Source organism: Syngnathus leptorhynchus, chromosome 19 (genome assembly GCF_054491065.1).
Source record: "Syngnathus leptorhynchus isolate UIUO chromosome 19, UIUO_Slep, whole genome shotgun sequence".
In the NCBI taxonomy this organism is placed as follows: Eukaryota; Metazoa; Chordata; class Actinopteri; order Syngnathiformes; family Syngnathidae; genus Syngnathus; species Syngnathus leptorhynchus.
In genome coordinates, this window is record NC_141213.1 from 7,473,035 (window position 1) to 7,493,157 (window position 20,123).

At 49.7% G+C, this 20,123-nt stretch overlaps 3 protein-coding genes across 6 annotated transcripts in view; all 3 read left to right on the forward strand.

Moving 5' to 3' along the window:
* The first annotated feature begins 398 nt into the window (after positions 1-398).
* esyt2b (extended synaptotagmin-like protein 2b) lies at positions 399-11,088 on the forward strand. Of its 2 annotated transcripts, XM_085938962.1 has the most exons (22): positions 399-1,166; positions 3,153-3,194; positions 3,394-3,528; positions 3,636-3,712; positions 3,796-3,868; positions 4,424-4,513; positions 4,852-4,907; positions 6,078-6,198; positions 6,402-6,578; positions 6,642-6,724; positions 6,794-6,842; positions 7,077-7,166; positions 7,239-7,334; positions 8,285-8,359; positions 8,442-8,528; positions 8,591-8,740; positions 9,031-9,386; positions 9,522-9,620; positions 9,817-9,948; positions 10,028-10,133; positions 10,224-10,273; positions 10,341-11,088. In XM_085938962.1, exons 1-22 carry the CDS (start codon positions 702-704, stop codon positions 10,402-10,404), a joined length of 2,673 nt encoding a protein of 890 aa, XP_085795088.1. In that variant the 5' UTR covers positions 399-701; the 3' UTR covers positions 10,405-11,088. The 2 variants fall into 2 exon arrangements, with proteins under 2 accessions (XP_085795088.1, XP_085795089.1); XM_085938963.1 differs by lacking the exon at positions 10,341-11,088 and having other exon boundaries at positions 10,224-10,277.
* Positions 11,089-11,262: 174 nt separating this feature from the next.
* On the forward strand, positions 11,263-17,762 carry ncapg2 (non-SMC condensin II complex, subunit G2). 3 transcript variants are annotated; one of them, XM_085938958.1, is made up of 26 exons: positions 11,263-11,358; positions 11,556-11,640; positions 11,891-12,058; positions 12,132-12,237; positions 12,314-12,474; positions 12,555-12,689; positions 12,958-13,052; positions 13,360-13,516; positions 13,605-13,697; positions 13,760-13,876; positions 13,952-14,128; positions 14,201-14,353; positions 14,421-14,643; positions 14,713-14,813; positions 14,927-15,094; positions 15,192-15,262; positions 15,322-15,718; positions 15,807-15,917; positions 15,983-16,132; positions 16,228-16,330; positions 16,465-16,664; positions 16,765-16,890; positions 17,023-17,126; positions 17,194-17,294; positions 17,360-17,450; positions 17,527-17,762. In XM_085938958.1, the coding sequence occupies exons 2-26, from the start codon at positions 11,563-11,565 to the stop codon at positions 17,585-17,587; spliced, it is 3,447 nt and encodes a 1,148-aa protein (XP_085795084.1). In that variant the 5' UTR covers positions 11,263-11,358; positions 11,556-11,562; the 3' UTR covers positions 17,588-17,762. The 3 variants fall into 3 exon arrangements, with proteins under 3 accessions (XP_085795084.1, XP_085795085.1, XP_085795083.1); XM_085938959.1 differs by having other exon boundaries at positions 11,281-11,640; positions 15,322-15,478; positions 15,563-15,718; XM_085938957.1 differs by having other exon boundaries at positions 11,281-11,640.
* Positions 17,763-17,863: 101 nt separating this feature from the next.
* The window catches only part of ptprn2 (protein tyrosine phosphatase receptor type N2), a 52,527-nt gene continuing 50,267 nt past the window's right edge, over positions 17,864-20,123 (forward strand). Inside the window, exon 1 of the mRNA XM_085938961.1 lies at positions 17,864-18,603. Within this exon, the coding sequence (XP_085795087.1) occupies positions 18,516-18,603 (88 nt within the window). The 5' untranslated portion in view covers positions 17,864-18,515. The remainder of the gene's footprint in view (positions 18,604-20,123) is intronic.

The window sequence follows — 20,123 nt, forward strand, 5'->3', positions numbered from 1 at the left end:
GAGCTGATTTTCATGATTTCTTAGCCTGCAGCGTCATCTTTTGGTAAGGTGAAATAGTACACGGGCGGGCCACAAGTTGCTTAACGTGTGCAAAGTTTGAGTTGTGTGGGTTGTCGAGCATTAAGTTGTGTCATTATTTATGTGTCTGTGAGCACATTGTTCAAACTTTTGCTAGTGTTTTAGGCAACGTTTTACATGTCCAAACCCGCGTTACTGCGTAGTGTTCGTTAAGTTAACATGTCGCCAATACCGGAAATGGCGACAATTTGGTGTCACAGTAAGAGCACTAACCGGAAGTACTGCTTAGTTGGTGCAGGTATCGCTCTTGCCACAGGTGCATCTAATTAACCGGCAGGTAAAAAATAGCATTGAAAAAATACAAGAGCCTGTTACAGCAATTCGACCGAAATGCGGTTCCTTCCAAATACCTGTAGATGGTGCTGTTTTTGAGCTCGAGTCGAATGAAATGAACAGGCACACACACACGCACACACTGGAGCGCATGACCCCCTGTGCACGTTTTGGGAATGTTCATTCCCACTCCGGAGTAGCGAGGCTGTGCAGCAAGCAACGAGAGGGAGGAATGGCTTGTTAGGGCTGGCTGGCTGGCTGGCTCTCCGTGAGGGTTAGTTAGGGCTCAACGGCGGCGTGCATGTGAAAACAACCGCACCTCCCCTTTTGGACACTGGGAACACGGAGACATGTCCAGAGACAGCATGACGGCCGTGCGAGGAGCCCACGGTGGAGGCACCAGTAGCACCAGCAGCAGCAGCACCACCACCACCAGCAGCAGCAGCAGCGCCACCACCGCAGCGGCGGCGGCGTCGCCCAAAGAGAACGGCTACGCCGCGCCGAAGCCCGCTCCGCCTGGTGCCCGCTTCCATCGCCCCTCCGCGCCCGCCGATGACAGCCCCGTGACAGCCACCAGCGAGCTGACGCAGATGTGGGCGCAATTCGCCAAGACCTTCGTGCTCATTTTCCCAATTTATGCACTGGGCTACTATGAGTTCAGCTTCAGCTGGATGCTGATCGGACTGGTGCTTTATTTCTGGTGGAGGAGAAATGCCTTAGGGAAGCGGAGTCGCCTGAGTCGGGCTTTGGCTTTCCTTGAGAGGGAGGAGAGGAGCCTTGCGACGGGTCTGAGCACCTCGGACCTGCCTCCCTGGGTAAGACGGCTCTGTACGAGAGTCTGTACGAGAGTGTGTAGGACTCTAACTTTGCCTGCCAGCTCAGCTGACTGGAGGTGTAAAGCCGTGAGTGTTGGACCAGCTGTCCAACGTAAGGCAGTGACGTTCGATCCATAGCCCCATGCAGCCCGAGCTAAATACAGCAGGGTACAATGGTTAACCAGACACCTTGTTATTTTGGGATGGAGCCTCATCACTCTCTCTGATCCACTTAGTACTTTGGATGGGTGTAACAGGTTGTGTTCAAGATTTGCTATCAGGTAGTGAATACAATGCCGCTACTGGCACTTTGCAAACCCACATTTTGTGCCACCATATTTTTGTGTGTCTTATTTGCTACTATTAGGAATTTTCTGTCCATATGGATACAGTATCGTGCAGAGTCCTGTCCTGTTCTGGCACAGCTGCCTGTCTGCCTGCCTGTCTGTCTGTCTGTCTGTCTGTCTGTCTGTCTGTCTGTCTGTCTGTCTGTCTGCCTGCCTGCCTGCCTGCCCGCCTGCCTGCCCGCCCGCCTGCCCGCCCGCCCGCCCGCCTGCCCGCCTGCCTGCCTGCCTGCCTGCCTGCCTGCCTGGACATGATCCCGACATGACCTCATCTCGCAGTTGCCGCTTGCTCACTATACATCGTAAAAACACCACAAATAAAGTTGCAAGATGACTTTGTGCTGCTTTATGCAAAGAGCGTCCCAATTATGGGGGGGGGGGGGGGGGGGGGAGCATGGCGCAAACGCAGCATCTCCTCTGAAGCTTTAATTGAAGAAAGAGAGAGACACTATGACGCATGATTGGTTGTTGGACTTCCCCATTTACTCGCCTCACTTCCACCTACTTGCAAAGTTGCTTGGGGCGGGGAAAGCTATCTCACAAGCTTTTAATACTTGTTCATTCTGCACCAACCAACATCCATTGTTCCCCACGTGGTCTAGCGCCCCCCAGCACAACGGCTGCAGTTTGTGTGTCGTCTGTGTGCCTCTCACGTGCAGTTCCATCCACAGCTTCCTCATCCAGGTGGTTGCTGCCTTAACCCTCTCTTGACATCCCAATACTAAGTAGGACTTGATGTTCCTGCCGCATAAGCACTTTGGCAGGGGCTCCGGTGGGAATGGCACTGTGTTCTGACTGCTTGACTGCATGCCATAAGTCACGCTGCTGCATTTTGAGGTGGGGGCGGGGTGTCTGTGTACGGGGGGGAGGGGCTGAGTCGCATCGACCTTTGGCGTCTCCTTTGGCCCGCGTTCAATCGATCCCTCATCGACGGTTAGAGCCGATCTCGCTGAAAAGGTGTGAGCGATGTTGACCGTGGATTGAATTTTTGCCGCTGATTGACATGGATGCAATATCGGTTTGATTTGAACGGTGAAAAAACAACAAATCAAAAGGGCGTGGCTGTCCGGATCCAATTGGGCTTAATTCCATCTGCTGGCGGCGCAACCTTTATTTATGCGCAACATTGTGTCTCCAGGTTTTGATTGACTATACTGTGTCAACGCTTTCTCCTTTTCATCAGCACTGACTTTTGTTTTAGTCAGGCAGTTTTCACCTTCAACAAAGTATTTCCATCATGAAATCACTCAAGGGGATTAGTACGTTGAGAAATAACATGCACACTATTCAAGTATTATATTAGATGTGTGATTCCAACTCTGCTTCATCCTGTTTGGTTTTGTTTTGTTTTGTTTTTCTCCAGCAAAGTACTTTTATTTATTGACTGACTTGTTGCTTGTATGCAGTTTCAACATTTGGAGTGAAAGTTGGGCTCAGTTGGGCCGTTCTGTATTTGCCTCGGATGTATGTCCTGTCTGTCTGTCTGTCCTTAGACAATTTACATCATAAATTGTTTGGCCCAATTTGTTGTTGTCCTTTCAAGCGTGGCCGCATATTACGCGTCTGCGTCTTTGTAGTTGACCTTTAAAGACATTTGCGCATTCATCAGGCTCACTGTGGGATTTGTCTGCTGCTCCCGCAGGTCCATTTCCCGGACGTGGAGAGAGTGGAGTGGCTAAACAAGGTAAAAGAAGCCGGCTCGCCGTCTGTTGGCATTATTGGCTGGACTGGAGTGGCCGTACAGTACATTCCAAAGGCCTGCCTTGATTAAAAAAAAAAAAAGCATGGCCCAACTTTCATTTCTTGCACGTAGCAAAGACGGGCGACGGCCACGGTGCTGGCCTTTTAAAACGCTCACCGTCGCTCGTCGTTCGTATTGTCAGACAGTGAAGCAGATGTGGCCCTACATCTGCAAGTATGTGGAGAAGCTGTTCCGAGACACGGTGGAGCCGGCCGTTAAGGAGTCCAACGCCCACCTCAGCACCTTTCGCTTCAGCAGGATCGACATGGGAGACAAAGTGAGCTTCCTTAATGGCTAGATGTAGACATAAAAACCTGCTCTCACTACCTTTGCGGCCATTAAGTGCCGCCAAATGCAAAATGAAAGTTTCACCCCACGCCGTAGCCTCCGAGGGTCAACGGCGTGAAGGTTTATTCGGAGAACGTGGACCGACGGCAGATCGTCATGGATCTCCAAATCAGGTACCGTCAAAAGTTTGCCAGCTAAGGCCCGACGACTCGCCGCTTTTCATTGACAGATGGCTCGTTGTTTACGCTTTTGCTAGCTTCGTAGGTAACACAGAGATCGACGTGGACATCAAGCGCTACTACTGCAAAGCGGGAATCCAAAGCATTCAGGTGACCACCTGTGCCCGTATGTCGTCTCGGCGAAGGGAGCCAAGTGGCTCACGCGTGACCTTCACGCGTCTCCTCAGAGTTCCGCTGCGTCCTTTCCACTTGGGATGTAATCAACAGAGACTCCGTAGCTCGTTAGCAACGCTGTCTGACTAGCGGCACGACTGCAAACAGGAGTTGCTTCAATCGGAAGGCAAAATTGGGGTTTCATTGCAATTCAGGCTAACGGTATGAGCGCTAATATGTCTCTTTCTGTAGACCAGAGCAAAAGGAGGTGCTACTTTGATGAGCTGGGAATCAACACCGTTAACCCCCACCACGGCGCAAACGGCCATTTCTAACAGTGAGAAAGTTCAAAGAAAAAAAGCAATCTCCTGTCGCTTGGTGTCAATGACAGCAGTTGGCGTCCTCGAACGAAACGCCAGTCCTTTCATAATGATCTTAATAGGTTATGAATGAGAAGGTGATTGCGCCGGCCGGGATTGTGTTTCCAGCCTACAGGGGGAAGGAACGTCATTTGTGTGAGCGTCTTAACGTGTTCCTGTGGTAATCCCTCAGATTCACGGCGTGTTGCGTGTGCTGATGGAGCCGTTGCTGGGCGACGTGCCTCTGGTCGGAGCGCTTTCTCTGTTCTTCCTCAAGAAGCCTGTAAGTTTCGTCTCATCTTTTATGCAGGTTGTAAGAATAGTACTCCGAATCATTGTACTGGCAATATTTATTTACTTGTCTTCAAAGAAAAGTGTCGGTCGAAGTCTCCACTGTCGGCATAGCATTGGATAGCCTAGGTGTCCCTAATGGAGTGGCTGCGATATGATGGGAGGCCATAAAATATCATTTGTGCCAAGCTCATTGCTTTTTCTGCGCTGCCTCATAAGACGCGTGGTTGCGCTCGCTCTTCATCATTCTGTCGATCCAGCGGGCTGGAGTCCAGTTGTGAATGGGTAACAATGAACAGGCTCTCTCTGTTGTTGTTTTTTTTATGGCAGCTTCTCGACATCAACTGGACGGGCCTCACCAACGTGCTTGACATTCCCGGGCTCACGTAAGTGGATTTGGGGGAAGTCAGTGGATGTCAATGAAGGAGTAAACTTCAATGCAATCATTTCTCGGAAAGAAGCTTATTACAGCGATCGAATATTGAGGCCATATTTCCCACTCCTTGGGGTCACATATAGCCAAGGAGAGTTCTTAAATCTGCTGTAAAAAGGCTGTTTGCCTCCCATAAAGCTGAAGATGGATTCTTTTCCCCTCCTCTGAGTACTTTTGCCACATGTTTTTGCTGTCCTTTGTGGAGGTGAAAAAGATCAACGGAGCTTGTGCAATACAATACTCGCCTGTGTGTGTGTGTGTTTAGTTGTGGTATGAAAGGAGGTGTGGGCCGGTGAAGGAGAGGTTGCAGTGGCGAAATTAGACTGACGGGATCAACTGGCTGCACAACACGTGGTCGTAATGTTATTATGCAACACGTTCCTTCATCCTGTAACAGTGCGTGAGGCCCAAAAAGATCAAGTCAATAGAAGCTATTCTTCTAAATCGATCACAAATCGCCAAATAGTAGCCAGCGAAATTCTCTCTGAAATAGTTGCAGCCTCGGCCAACGGAATTTCTTGCTGTTGCTAGGCAGAATTTGCCAAAAAGCTGGCCTTGCCTCGGCAACAGTCAATAGGATGGAGTTGATCTTGCCACCTTTTGCCACTGATGCGAGAGTCAAGGCTAAGTGTTGGCATTTTGCCGCTTTCACATTTCAACCTTTGCTTCTTTCTTCAATCCATCAGAGACACGGTTATAGGATTTTTGGATGAGCCCACTGAAGAGAAGAAGAAGCTACTAAGTGATTTCTCCATCAAATGGAAATTCCAGTCTCCCTAAATCCAAGGAATGGCAAATTGGCCAGTCAGCGTTTTTTTTAGTTTTATATCTATTCGGTGCGCCTTTTATTGGTCCAGGCTAGTTGTTTTGGACGGACTCCTTTCATTAGGTGCTACAGATAAGGAAGGGCCAGCTCCAAGCCACTTGAAATTGCTGGCATTCACAAAGAGCTCCCTTGGGGTCAACCGAGCAACGGATTTGAAGGCTCCCGGACTGACATTAATGGCTGGTGGTGGGTCAGCCATTTGAGTCTGCAGACGTTCTTTTTCAGCTCAATGGAAAATCATGGCTAAAATGAGATGGGAAGCCCAATGGTCGTGCTTTTTCTTTGCTTTCCTCACAGCGGACTTTCTGACAGTCTGATTCAAGATATCATCTCGTCCTATGTGGTCTCGCCCAACCGGATTACAATCCCGCTGGTTGGAGACGTGGAACTGGCCCAGCTTCGCTTCCCCATGCCCAAGGTACGGATGGAATTTGTTTGTGTTTCTCGCAACTTGTCACACAAAGTGACAGAGGGCAAAAGAAGAAAATGGCAGGCAATATTTCCATGCAGCGGCGACACAATGTGTCAAGCAAGGTCACCACCACCACAAGTCAGCAACGCCCTCGATTGGGACGCTTGCTTTTTTTGTTTGGGTGACCAGCTCATCTGAACTGTTTTCAGGGAGTGCTTCGGATTCACTTCTTGGAAGCTCAGGATCTGGAGGGCAAGGATAAATTCTTGGGCGGGCTGATCAAGGGCAAGTCGGACCCGTACGGCATCCTGCAGATCGCCAATCAACTCTTCCAGAGCAAGACCGTCAAGGAGAGCCTTCACCCCAAATGGAACGAAGTTTACGAGGTGACAAAACGCACGGCCGGCGGGCCGTTTGCTCCCGCGCTAAACCGTGGTCGTCCTCGACAGGCTTTGGTTTACGAGCACTCGGGTCAGCACCTCGAGATCGAGTTGTTCGACGAGGATCCCGACAAAGACGATTTCTTGGGGAGGTGCGTCGGGGCGGGGGGCTTGCTCATGGTTTACCTCCCGATTGATCTGTTTTTTTTTTTGGTCGGCAGTCTGATGATCGACATGACGGAGCTGCACAAAGAACAGAAGGTGGACGAGGTGAGCGCTTTTAAAGGCTCCGTTTCACCACGTCAGCAAATGTGTGCGCTGAGCATTTAGGTAAAGCCAGTTGGCTTTGAGTAGGGAGTAATGAGGCCGCTAAATCCACCTCAAGTCTGCGCAGTAGATGAGTCCATTTCTGAGCTAAGAATTGTTTGTTCGGACCACCGGAGCTAAGTGCGTTAAGTTTAGCCCGGGTCGTCAGCGAGACTAACTCAAACGTGCGCTCTGCAGTGGTTCGACCTGGAGGAGGCGCCGACCGGCAAGCTCCACTTGAAACTGGAGTGGCTGTCTCTGCTGTCCACGTCGGAGAAGTTGGAGCAGGTACCCCGCCCTGACCCCACCCGACTGGTCTCGGGTCGCCCGGCGTCTGACTCCTGGTTCGGGGCCACTCAGGTGCTGCGAAGCGTGCGAGCAGACAGGAGCCTGGCCAACGACGGCCTGTCATCGGCGCTGCTGGTCGTCTATTTGGACTCGGCCAAGAACCTGCCGGTAAGAAAAGCCTACTGCGAGGCTTAACTTTGCTGGCTGTGTTCTTTGCTTTCCGTGACGACAGAACTCCACGTCCAGACCTTTCTTTACGATCAAGCTCCTAATCGTATGGGTGTACTTTAGCTTGGAGCCGAGCGACCCTTACGAGTGACTGCTGGTTTTTTTGTTTTGTTTCTTCTTCATCCTCATTGTATCCACCCGGCCCCCTCCAAGAGCCTCTTCAGCGGCAGCTTAGGCTGCGGCAATTTAAGCGAGAGACGAGCGTCCGGCCTGGTGTTTTGCGAGAGCAACAGCTCCGAGTATCGCACCATCGGCGTGAGTGCTTTCACTCGAGCATGGGCTGCGCTGCACGCCACGCCACGGCCTGGTGACTAATGGCTTGCTTTGGCGTGAACGCAAACAATGGGCACCAATCGAAACAAAACATCGAAGAAGTCGTCATACGGCTTTCTTATTTATACTGGCTGTCAGCAAGACCAGATTGTTCCAGAAAGTATACCCCCCCCCCCCCCCCCCCCCCCCGCCTCCACAAAGTCATCTCATCTTTTTGCGACCTGCTAACTGTCGGGTGTGATGTTGCTATCCCCCCCCTCTTTCAAATCTCCTCTTTGGCTTTCAAAGAGTAACCTGTCGGATTTCACCTGCGACGGGTTGAAGCAGGTCTTGAAAGCCTTGAAGGTAACGTAGAGTAGTGCACGTGTGATGGCTGCCATCTTGCATGCTGTGACGCTCTTGTTGCATGTTCTGTTGAGTTGTCTCGTGCAGTAAGTACCTTTTCATTTGCATTAAGATGAGGCGGAATATCAAATGCGCCAGGCTCGCGGGCCATCTATTATTCATGGGAAAAGCTTGCATGAAAATACGCCGCTGTCGTCTGGCACGTGTAATGTATTTACTAAATGTCCGGAAGATCAATCGATGTCTGTCTGTCTGTCTGGGATGCTTTTCAGTCGGCCAAGAAGAGCAGCAGCGAACCCAGCCCTTACGTCCAATTAACCGTCGGGCACAAGACGCAAGAGAGCAAGGTGGGGCTCGCCTCCAGACCGGCTTTTATGGATGCCATTGTAAGGCGTATCATCCTCCTCGTCTTGCCGTCCGTTGTCAAAGATTTGCTACAAGACCAAGGAGCCTTTGTGGGAGGATTCCTTCTCATTTCTGGTTCACAATCCGAGGAGGCAGGAGCTGGAGGTGGAGGTAAAAAGCACCATTTTGTTTGTTGCGCTCATCTACCAACCACGGATCTATCTATCGGGCAGGTGAAAGACGAAAAGAGCAAATGCACCCTGGGCAATCTGAGCGTGCCGCTGAGCGGCCTCCTGGCCGAAGAGGACATGACGCTGACGCGGTGCTTCGCGCTCAACAACTCGGGTCCCAGCTCCAGCATCAGATTCAAAATGGCCTTGCGGGTGGGTGGTAAAAGCTGCTTTTAGAATTCTCCCGTCATAGTTTGGATTCTCGCGTGCGCCGCTTCCTTCTTCTGAATAATGAATGCCGAGGAAGGTTCTCGCATCAGGAGCCATGTCTTTCTCTCTCTCTCTCTCTCTCTCTCTCTCTGTCTCTCTCTCGCTCTCGCCATGAGCAGAGGGGCGACGCACGCAACGACAGTTATCGCAGTGCCGTATCCCGTCATTGTATGGCCTTTCTTTCGTGTAATGACACAGCTCAAAAAATTGACTTGCGTGTGAAATTTGGTTAGATCCTGTCACTGGAGAAGCAGGTCTCATCAGACCAACCTTCTTCAGTCCGGGTCCGCAAGTCCAGCGTACCCCTAGCGGCCGCCTCGACCAGAGCGAGCGCCTCGTACTCGCCGCCGCCTCGTTCGCCCTCCCCGGCGCCCCCTCCGGCGCACGCCTCCTCCCTGACGCTGCATCGCCGGGACGGCGAGCCGTACGCCGCCATCCCGCCGCCGCGCAGCGTCTCCAGCTTGTGCGTGGGCATCTCGGCCTCCCAGAAGCACCTGGCCCACAACGAGTCCACGCCCAGCCTGGCCTCGGACATCTCGCTGCCCTTCGCCGCTTTGGAGCTCCAGCAGAGGCTAGGGCGGCTGCACAAGTAAAATGACTCATCAATTATTTACCTGTTGCTATATTGCCAAACAAGGCTCTTGACTCACTGACCAAGGTGTCCATTTTGAGCAAGCAAATTGAAGCAGCCCTATTGATTTGATGTGCTTTGATGTGCCTCCAGCGGCTCTACCTCCAGCCAGTTCTTCCTGGGTGAGGTCCACCTGACCATTCGGCACAGCGCCCAACGCAACAAGCTCATCGTGGTGGTTCACGCGTGCCGGTAAGCTTGCGGCAAAACGGTGAAAAGGATTTCCGTAGTTGTCGCTGCGTCATGCGCTCAAGGACTTCCCGTATCTATTTTTTCGTTCACATAAAGGCATTGCACCAACTCACGACAAGGCACACAAAGTCAGTGTGGAGTCGCACAATTTCTGGAGCCACGATGCAACGTTTGTCGCGTGTGCGTGTTTCCTCAGAAATTTGATGGCTTTCTCTAAAGACGCCTCGGATCCTTTCATCCGCCTCTACCTGCTGCCAGACAAGAGTCGCGCGGGCAGGAGGAAGACCGGCACGGTGAAAAGGAGCCTCAACCCTGTTTACGATCAAACGTGAGTTTTGTCTATTCGGACCATGTGGTACGCGTCAGCACGAGACCTGAGTTCGAAGGATTGATTGGTCCACTTGTAGGTTTGAATTCAGCGTGTCCATGGTGGAGCTCCACAGGAGAACGCTAGATGTCGCCGTGAAGAACAGAGGGAACATCTTGTCCAAACACAAAGGCCTCTTGGGAAAAGTAACGTGCATTTCCTATTTTGGTTGTTTGAATTTTGACAACGAGAGTCATCCTCGTTTTCAGTGAGCAGCTTTTCGTGTACAATTTCAGGTGCTGGTCCATTTAAGCGGAGAAGATATAGCCAAAGGATGGACGCAATGGTAAAGTGGCAATATGTTCAAATCAATCATATGCAATCGATGTATTTGAAATGACTTTCTCTTGTAGGCATGAGCTGAGCGAAGACGGTTTGCCGTCTCAAAGGAGCATCGAGGAGACATTTACATCGTGATTTGCTGAATTTAAGAAGCGTTTCATTTCCGTACTGTACATTTTTGTCAGCATGGCTTTTCCCATACTGACCGTTGTCGGCCCATATCGTCATCATTATGAAAGGTCTCGTCGCTGTTTGTGATATTGCTCGTTCGTAACTCAGCAGGGCATTTAAAAAAAACAAAAAAAAACAGAAAAGAATGTGACAAATTCTTATCAAAGGAGCAGAATGAGTCCCGCAAGTCGTGTTGATATTTTGTTCTGCCGTGGATGCTTTTGACTTTTGTTATTTATTTCGTTTGATTTCAAACATGGAATGCACATCAAACTTGAATGCTTTGTGCAATATTGTTTTTCTCTTTTGGACATGCATGGTCCTTTTGTGGGCATTTTATAGGGCTGCAAAAGATGTAGGAAAAGTAGATATACTTACTTGAATTTGGGCTTTGGAGGGGATTCAGATTTGAGCCAAGAAACTCGACGAGAGACAACTCGTGGTTTTTTTGAATATGCAGGGCTGACAGCAAACTGTAAAAATGTTAAAACAAAGGTTTATATCTCTTTTTTGCCATGCGGTTAGAACAGTTTGTGTTTGTTGGAGCTTTTTAATCTATCACGTGCCTTAAAAAAAGAAAAAACCTCACCACCGTGTAACTTCCGCCTTCTTAAAAGTGATTCATTTTGAATGATGTGTGGCTTTTTAATGAATAAATGGTTTCCTTTCGGAAAATGGTGTGATTATTTAATTGGTCGTCAACCAAAACTGTCCCTGCATTGCACGGCCTATGTAAAACATACGTATATGATACGATGTCGCCATCCAGTGGCTAAAAATAAAAAAATGCATGTCATAGGCGTCACAAATGACGCTTTACGTCATGACGTAACATGGCGTATGAATTTGCGCGGGTTGCCGAGCGGTGGGGAGGACGATGAGCTAGCTAGCTTGCTTCCCGAATAGTCGCTGCCAAAGGTAATAAAAGACGATTATAGCTCCACTTTCGTGTTTAAATGTATTACGACTACAATACAACATTATTGTCGGTGACAGTTTGACAGTTTACCTTTCTAAATAACGCCTTCGTTAAGGCCGCTTTTTTGTTACTGACACCTGTGTCCATTTCCCCGCACCGCTTTTCTGTTCGACTAAACTTTCTTCTCGAATAAAAGCGACAACATGTCGAAGCGTGCGGCTTTCATTAAAGCCGCTTGTAAGGAAAATGTGGACGACTTCCTTCAGCTCGTCCAACTTCACGTAAGTCATCGTAAAGCGTACACTTGAATGTCCCGCATACTGCAAATTGATACGTCATACGAATGTTGTGCTGGTATTTGTTACTTCAAACAACAAAATGAATGAATGTGCGACACTGTATTTGAAAAAAAGTTTGATGAAACAAAAAGTGTGTAGAAATGTAACAACATCACGTACACACACACACACACACACACACACACACACACACACACACACACACACACACACACACACTTTTGCTGAGCAGAAGGACAGAACGGATCCTTTTGACCTTGAAGAGGTGATGGAGGAGATGTCAAGGGATCAGCGTGAGGCGGTGTGGGGAAAACTAGCCTCTCTCCTTCGTGATGTCCTTCTGGAATTGCCCCCGGAACGCTGGGATGAGGTCACGGATGCCGAGTCTGCGGTGGATCCCGTGTGTTGATTTGATTATCTTTTACTTTCTTTTTTGGTGGGGAGCGTTTAACTCATTTGCCTCGTTTCTCCAGAAACGCGTCGTGGCTGGCGTGACTCTGGTGGCCACCGTATCTCTGAAGGTCCTGCAAAACGGCGACACCTACAATGGGCTTCTTAACATTACCCACCAGCTTCACGGTTTGTCTGCCACCCCTTTGCAAATGTCTCTTTGGAAAGTTGTTTTGAACTGAACATTTTTCTTTTTCACATCCAGATGTTCTGGTGTCGTCGCATCCCAGGACAGAGGATAACGTGCTGCTCCACATCCAAACGCTGTGCGAGGCCTGGTGGAAGAAAGACCTGCTGAACAAAGACAAGTTTGGCCGCACCGCTTTGGTCATCGCTTTGAACAAGATCTTATATTCCAAGAAAATGGTGAGAAATTGAAGGGGGATGAAATGCAGACATGCAATGACAATATTGTTGCATAGGTCATTTTCAACCTATCTTGTCAGAACACTGAGCTCCAAAGAGCATGGAGCCTGCACAAGGTGGTCTCCAATGTGAACTACGCCTCTGACGACGGCCAGCAGCTGAGCGTGCAGCTGGTGCAATGTTTCCGCAGTACCGGCTTCATCCGTAATGACGACGTGAGCGCAGAAGGGTTCGCTCGCGCCACATGCCAGCCAGCAAGCTGAGAGTATCAACCAGCGTGTGTGTGTGTGTGTGTGTGTGTGTGTGTGTGTGTGTGTGTGTGTGTGTGTGTGTGTGTGTGTGTGTGTGTGTGTGTGTGTGTGTGTGTGTGTGTGTGTGTGTGTGTGTGTGTGTGTGTGTGTGTGTGTGTGTGTGTGTGTGTGTGTGTGTGTGTGTGTGTGTGTGTGTGTGTGTGTGTGTGTGTGTGTGTGTGTGTCACCACAGGGCAAGCGGTTCATGGTGTTTCTCTTCAGCTGGCACGTCGATTTCATCCCGCTCATCCACGAAACCATCAAAAATCAGCTGAAGTTCTTTAACACGTGAGAGGGCCGCCCTTTACCTTTTTAGACTGCTATACTTTCAGTGTTTTTCTTTTTGTCCACCAGGTGACACCTTTTTTTTTTTTTTAATTGGCAGTGATTTTAACTTCAATGTCTTTATTTCAAAAAATGTTTGAGAAACACTTTTTTAAAAGATTGACTTGTCTAAAGTAGGGGGGGGCGGTATTGATGGATTGTATGGGGGAAAGTGAATATTTGAGTGATTTTGGGGAAATTGAGAGGGTTTATTAAGGTCCTCTTAATTGGTTTTAAGGTTCTGACTCACAACGTCACGGTCTCGTTTCAGGGCGACCACGGAGGACGTCGCCGAGATCTACTTCCGTGCCTGGAAAAAGGCCAGCGGCAACTTCCTGGAGAAGATAGAAAGCGAGTGCATACAGGACTTGATGAAGTGCGCCATACTGTTGCAGAGGTCGTCACCTCTTTGCCGCAAAGTCCGACAGGTAAAAAAAATGGACAAAATTCCTTTCAATGGTTACATGTTAAGGGCATTAAATGTTCTCTGTCTCTTTCTTTCCCTCCTTCCGACAGATCATCTTCTATTTTCACAAGAAGAATGTCTGCCCCTTAGTGGGCCAAATGCTCAGCGTCCTCTACAAGCCCATTCTTTGGAAGTATCTCAATGTGCGTACTAGCCACCTTGTTGCCCTTTCTTGAGGTCTGTTCACAACGTCTGCTGCCCACAGGTTCCTAATTTTGAGGTCCGCACCAACGCCACAGTGCTGTTCGCAGACGCCTTGCCCATCGTTGACCCCGATACGGAAATCGAAGAGGCCCTTCAAAAGCAACTGGACAAACTCAAGGTAGGCTTGTTTTTATTTGATTTATTCTGGCCAATCTAGCGTGTTCACTGTTAGGCTGCGTCTCTCCGTTTGAAGGTCCTGCTGTTCGACATGCACGACGTGGTGCGCTGCAATGCCATCCAGGGCGTCTGCAAGGTCCTCGCCAGGTGCTGGGAGTTGCTCCCGTCCGTCGTTATCGTGGACTTCCTGAAGAAATTGGAAGAGTTGGCGGCCGACGGCAGCTCCGATAACGTCCGCTGCGCCGTCTTTGCGGTGTGACTTCCTCTTGACAAAAATGAGATTTGTTGTTTTGGAAAAAGTCTTGAATGAGCCTTTGGTTCTCAGTATCTGTGCATTGTCTTGGACAACGTGCTCAGCCACCCCGTGCTGGAGAAGCTGATGCCCAAGTGGAAGAACAGCCTCCACGATACCTCGGTGAAGGTCCGCGTGGCTTTTGTCGACATGCTCCTCAAGGTCAAGGCGGTCCGCGCGGCCAAGGTATTCCCGGGCGCCGTCTGCGATGGTTTCATGAGCGACCCCATCTTCATGAATTCAATGACTGCAGTTCTGGGACGTGTGCAGCCTGGACCACCTGGTGGCCCGCCTGGCCCGCGACACACCGCACGTGTCCAAGCGGCTTGCCGAACTGCTCATGGACTCCTTTTTCCCCGCCAAAGGCAGCGACAGGGACCGGTGCAACCGCTGCGTCACCCTCATCCAGATGAGCCCCGCGGCGGCTCGAAAGTTCTACCTGTACGCCCACTTGCACACGGCCCCCAATAACATAGGTAAAACTTTCCCGCGCCATGAGGTCATTAGCGCTTGGAGATGAAACGCAGCTGTATGTTCGCAATCAGTGAAGTTCATGCTAGCCGTCCGCCAAGTCCTGAACTTGAGCATCCGGCGCGACGACTGCAACGACACCAATCTCGATGACAGCGACGAGGAAAACGGAGCGGTGAGAAGAACACGCCGACATTTGTTCCATCGGCCCGTGTGACGCCACCGGCTTGTCGTCAAGTCTTTGAGCCCCACGCCGAGATGCCTGTGTGTCATTCTCCTCGGTCTCAGGGCGGAAAACCTTTCACACTGGAGAAGGACGTGGTGGCCACTCTGCTTGAAGTGGTGGTCATCTTGTGGAAGAACATCAGCAGGTCCCTCGAGCAAAACGAGGAAACCCAGACGCACGTGCACGCCCAGTTCGGTCAAGTCGTGAGCAAATACTTGAGCCAATTCACGGTACTCGCTCATAGATGACCTTTGACTCGTTTCTTGCCTTTTAATTTGCTGCCGTTCCATCTCTTATGCTTGATGTCTCATCTCATCTTTTCTTCAGGATGAGCGCTGCCAAGGTGCCCTCATGCAGATGGCCTCCTTCATGCCTTTCTCCACAGTGGCAACATTTAGGTGAGTGGCTCCAACAAGTGCATCCATCTGCCTCTTCTTACTCTGATGTCTTGTGCCAGCTTCAGCGTGCTGTCCCGCCTGAAGAAGATGGAACCCGAAGCCCCGCCCTCCGTTTACGGCCAGCTGTTGGACTGCATGTGCAGTTGGGGCAAGACCGCCAGCGTCCTGGAGCTCATCATGGAATGGCTTAGCGAAGCCCTGCCCGAGAATCAAGGGGTTTGTTCCTCGCTCGGTCTGTCTGTCTGTCGTCGTGGCAATGGCAGCACTCAAGCCACTTCGCCCCATCGGGTCAACACCAAGCGGAAGGTGACCATCCAGGTGACGGAGGAGGCTAAGCCGGACCTGGCGCTGGCCTACTTGGACTACCTGCTCCTTTACCCGTCCACAAGAAACAAAGTCCTGGCTCTCAGTCAGGGTCCACTGAAGCGTCTCTACACTCTTCTAGGCAACTGCAAGGTGTGTTGCAAGGGGCCTGACTGTTTGGTTTTCCCCCACCATCTTTTGCATTTTTCTTCACGGTGGCTATTTTCCGTCTTCTCCACAGTCAGTGCTGTACGCTCACCTCAACTCTTCCTCTGAGGGCCCAGCTGACGCAGAGCTGGCCCTTAAGGCCTTCACCTATCACGGCCGCCTCAGCGTGCACCTGCAACACCATGTGAGTTTTAAGCCAGGAAAAGGAAAAGCCGTCTTTTGGAAATAAACGAGCCCCTAACCCTCTAGCTGGCGGAGGGCCGCGAGTACCTGCAATCTCTGGAGTACACGGCAGCGTGGCTTGGCGAGAGGGTGCTGCCCGTCCTGGCCAAAACTCATCTGGGAGACGACCAAGGGGAGGCGGACAGTTCCAGAGCGTTGGCAGCTGAGCTAATCAAGGTGAGCGTTGTGCGGGCGCTCCAATTGTGATATTTCCTCCAGTGGAAGCGTTTGAAGGCTTTTTCCACCCATCCATCCATCCATCCATCCATCAGGCCTTCCTGACCATATGCAGCGACGTGGTGCTCTGTTTGGACGACGACGCCTTCAAGGCTCACGTCCTGCACCTCTGCTCGCTCCTCGTACTCCCAACTAATGGTGGGTGGAGTTTTCAAAATACGCTGCATAAATGTGCGTGTCCCTGACTTTGTGCGTCTTATTGTCTCGCTGCGTCTCTCTCTCTCGCTCTGCGTGCTTGTGTGCGTGCGGACGCATCTCCCTCTGCCTTCTAGCCGCGAGCTACTTGTGCATTCCCGCCATGCTGCAGCTTCTGAAGCAGCTCATGGCGAGTTACTCCCCGGTTGAGCGCAAAGCACCTGGAGACGAGCGGGACGCTGCCACCAAGTGTCTGTCGGTGGTAGCAAACTTATTCCAGAAGATTATAGAGCTCTTGGCTGGCCGACTTAAGAAAGAGCCCGAAGAGGGTAAACGGGTACGAAGACATTTGCACTCTTGACTTCATTTTTTGTTGTTGTTGTTATTTTGTAATGTGCCACAATTTTCCACACTGCCACTTTGTTGTTGTGTCTTAGCTGTGCCAGTCGGCTGTCAGCGGGCTCCAGGACTTCCTTCGAGTGGCCCAAGCCTCAAAAATCAGCGCGATCTTTGACACCCTTTTTGCCATTGTCGTGGTGGAAACGAGCTATGCTCTTCAGAAGGTAAGTGAAGCGGTCAGCGCTCTGGTCTTGTCGAAGCCCCTGATCACCGTAGTGTAGGATCAGTGAAGTAGATACCACTAAGGAAGGTCATAAAGATGGCACATTATGGTGTGACTCCCTCAAACCCCTTAGATGACGCACCCCGAAGAGGTGACAACTCCAGAGAAAGTGGACGACCTGCCTATTCTCTCCGGCACCATTCTGTCGGTCCTTCTCAATTTGTCGCCTGTCAGCGGGTAGGGAAAAAAAATGGAATGATCAAGTTTGTGTCTGTATCCAACTCGGCTTGCGTGTTGCCTTCAGGGCCTTTTGGGCTGAAATGTTCTCCTCACTGTACTCTGACACCTACTTCAGTCTGACTGAGCTGGCCGCTGCCGTGCACCTCCTGGCCGTCCTGCGACACGGTGGGCCCAATCGCCCCGTCGATACCGCCTCGTTGAAGAATATTTAACATTTCATCTTTTTGCAGCGATGCGGCCCAATGAGTGCTTGAAGAAAATTGCCATTGTTGTGCAGCAGCAGATACAGGCGCATGCGAATGCAGAGCACGATGTCCAAGGGTGGGCTCACATCAAATGAGAGCAATTTACAAAATAATATTTGGTTTGTAAAGCAAACATCATTTTGTCTTTGCAGGGCCATTTATCAATCTTCTGTGACGACGCTGAATGAGATCTTGACACAATGGGAAGTTTGAAAAAAAAAAAAAAAAAAAAAAAAATGGTACTGAAGAGTTGTTTGTTTTCTATATTTTTCATCTTAAAAGCATTTATGAAAGAAGTTCTTCTGTATTTGTCATACTAAAAGCGTTTATAAAAAAAGGGACTTTTTCTGTATTTGTCATATTAAAAGCATTTATGAAAAAAGTGGCACTTGAGAGTTGTTCTTTTTCTGTATTTGTCATATGCATTTATGAAAAAATGGCACTTTAGAGTTGTTATTTTTCTGTATTTGTCATATTTCTGTATTTGTTTTGCAGGCAAGAGTGATGTTGGTTTGGTGGTTAAGACTACACGACATACTATTTCATTGTTTTCAGGTATGATGTCTCACTATTCTACTGTCCAGGATAAAATGGCTGACATCCTGTTCACTTTAGTGCATGGGTTCTTTGACACTTTGTGCGTCCAGTCACGTTAAGATGTCTGCCAAATTTGGTGTTGATTTGTGAAACTCGTGCCGAGCACTGTGTTGTTTTTTTTTTTTTTCCCCTCAATTATTATTATTATGTTTTAATACTAGGTAAGCAGAAGAGCTATAGTAAAAGGAATTCCCCCTTTATTGCCACTCTGGTGTCCTTCCCTCTCAATCTCCCATTGCATCGACGCATCCCTGCCCATTCTTCTCGCGCACGTCCCCCCCCCACACGTCTCCGTGACGTCACATTTAGGAGGGGCTCATCCATCTGACTCTGTCGCTGTTCTCGGTGCTGAAAACCACGGCCGCGCTCTGCTCCGCTCCGCTCTGCTCTGCTTTTATTTTGCAGCCATTTTAGGTTCCTCCTTCGCCAGCCTCCCCCGGCCGAATCAAGCGAACAGCATGCTCTTCTAGCTCCGGCGATTCCTCCGGGGCCGCTCCCATCTGGTGTCGGTCGGCCGCAGTCATGGATTGAGCCAAGCGGCGGGATGGAGTCTCTGCGGTGTCCCGTGCTCGTCTTCGCCTTGGCCGGCTGCCTGTGCTGCTTCGCACCTACCCGAGCCGACGGAAGCTTTGGTGAGCAGGCCTCTCTCTTGTTTTGAAATGTTCTATTTGAATTGTGACGATACGGGTCCAAATGTCGAATGTATCGAAAAGTTGACATCCCTCGTATTAAGTTCTACTCATGCATTGGGCTGCATGTTTACCTCATCTTCCCCCAAAACAACAACAAAGTGTTCTAATAATAGTTTTGAGTTGCAAGGTGAAATCCATACATCCCCGTAGGAAGGTTACATCATTGACAACAAGGCCCACTTTGCATCTTGATTTACTCCTACTGGTCACAATATTAGAAGATGATGGGAAGTTTTCAGGTATTCATAGATATTTGACTGAAAGATTCTTTTGAAATGGTATTCCAAATAACGACATGCATCTTTGGTGCTCTGACTTTGTAATGATGATCATCTTCAGTGATTGGCTGGAAGGATCATTCAGTGACCAATGCTTGAGCATGAATATATAAAACAGCAAATGCTCAGGACATTTAGAAATGGTTATTAACGTCCATTGCCTCCCATTCTTATGTTATGGGAGCCACAGTGTGAATTTGAGGGATGATTCATACAGGCTGTTTAATATTGAACATGGCGTGTATATTTGGAAGCATCACGTGCGTGTACGTCAGCAGCGCAGCGTGGGAGACAAACTTCACCATCAACTGTATCGGCAGCCATCAAATGCTTTAGGATGATAGCATATGAATGGATTGGGATGATGCCTTTATAAATTCACTTGGAGGCATTTGTATGCATTTGTGCAAATGCTTGAAGATGATAGCATATGAATGGATTGGGATGATGCCTTTATAAATTCACTTGGAGGCATTTGTATTCATTTGTGCAGGCAAAGTAGGAAAGTATGACTGCTTTTCAAAATTCCATATTGCTGATGTCTATGGCTTTTGACGGGTGTTGCGCGCGAGCCGCGACATTTTAGTGGAGCGTGACAATGAATCACGCCGGGGGGGGGGGCGCTGACAACCGGCGTCACGTGATTACGATGTATGGGTTTTTATTGCCACGTGGCAGTTGATTTGTTGCTCTGCCATACGTTGGTTGCCGTGACGCTGCCGTCTGGCAGGCACACGTCCAAATCGCATTCCTGGAAGTCTGTAGCCACCTAGAAATGGGAGAATGTTTACCTGCTCTTGAGGTTTTGGACAAGCTGAACTTAAAGAATGGCTCGAAACGATGACGTTGATTCATTTGATAATCCATTAAGCTCTATCTGCTTTATATCGCGTAATTAGCTACAGTATACAAAAGTGTGGTTAGATAGGTGGGATGGCAGCACACTTTCAGTGTGATCCTTCCTGTGCTGGCTGGCTGGCTGGTGTGATAACAGAAGGAGTGTGAAGAAGACTTCAATTATAGCGGCTAGCGTAGCCTCCTTCGGAGAGAGAAGCCGTTGGCAAAACAACGCCCGGCTGGCCGGCGGCGCTCTCGTCGCTTGTGACGAAGCACACATCTGGCCTCCCGGGGGCTGTGAAAATGGCTTCATGTAATAAGAGGATGAGTCATGGGCTCCTAATG

What these genes read in the sequence shown, in the direction of transcription:
- ncapg2 (XM_085938958.1), top strand. Translation starts at nt 11,563, where the DNA reads ATGTCGAAGCGTGCGGCTTTCATTAAAGCCGCTTGTAAGGAAAATGTG. An exon ending in TCCGCTGCGCCGTCTTTGCG is followed by an intron (nt 14,129 to 14,200) that starts GTGTGACTTCCT and finishes TTTGGTTCTCAG; the next exon opens with TATCTGTGCATTGTCTTGGA. An exon ending in CCTGGCCGTCCTGCGACACG is followed by an intron (nt 17,295 to 17,359) that starts GTGGGCCCAATC and finishes ATCTTTTTGCAG; the next exon opens with CGATGCGGCCCAATGAGTGC.
- esyt2b (XM_085938962.1), top strand. Translation starts at nt 702, where the DNA reads ATGTCCAGAGACAGCATGACGGCCGTGCGAGGAGCCCACGGTGGAGGC. An exon ending in GGATCGACATGGGAGACAAA is followed by an intron (nt 3,529 to 3,635) that starts GTGAGCTTCCTT and finishes CCCACGCCGTAG; the next exon opens with CCTCCGAGGGTCAACGGCGT. An exon ending in ACTCGGCCAAGAACCTGCCG is followed by an intron (nt 7,335 to 8,284) that starts GTAAGAAAAGCC and finishes GATGCTTTTCAG; the next exon opens with TCGGCCAAGAAGAGCAGCAG.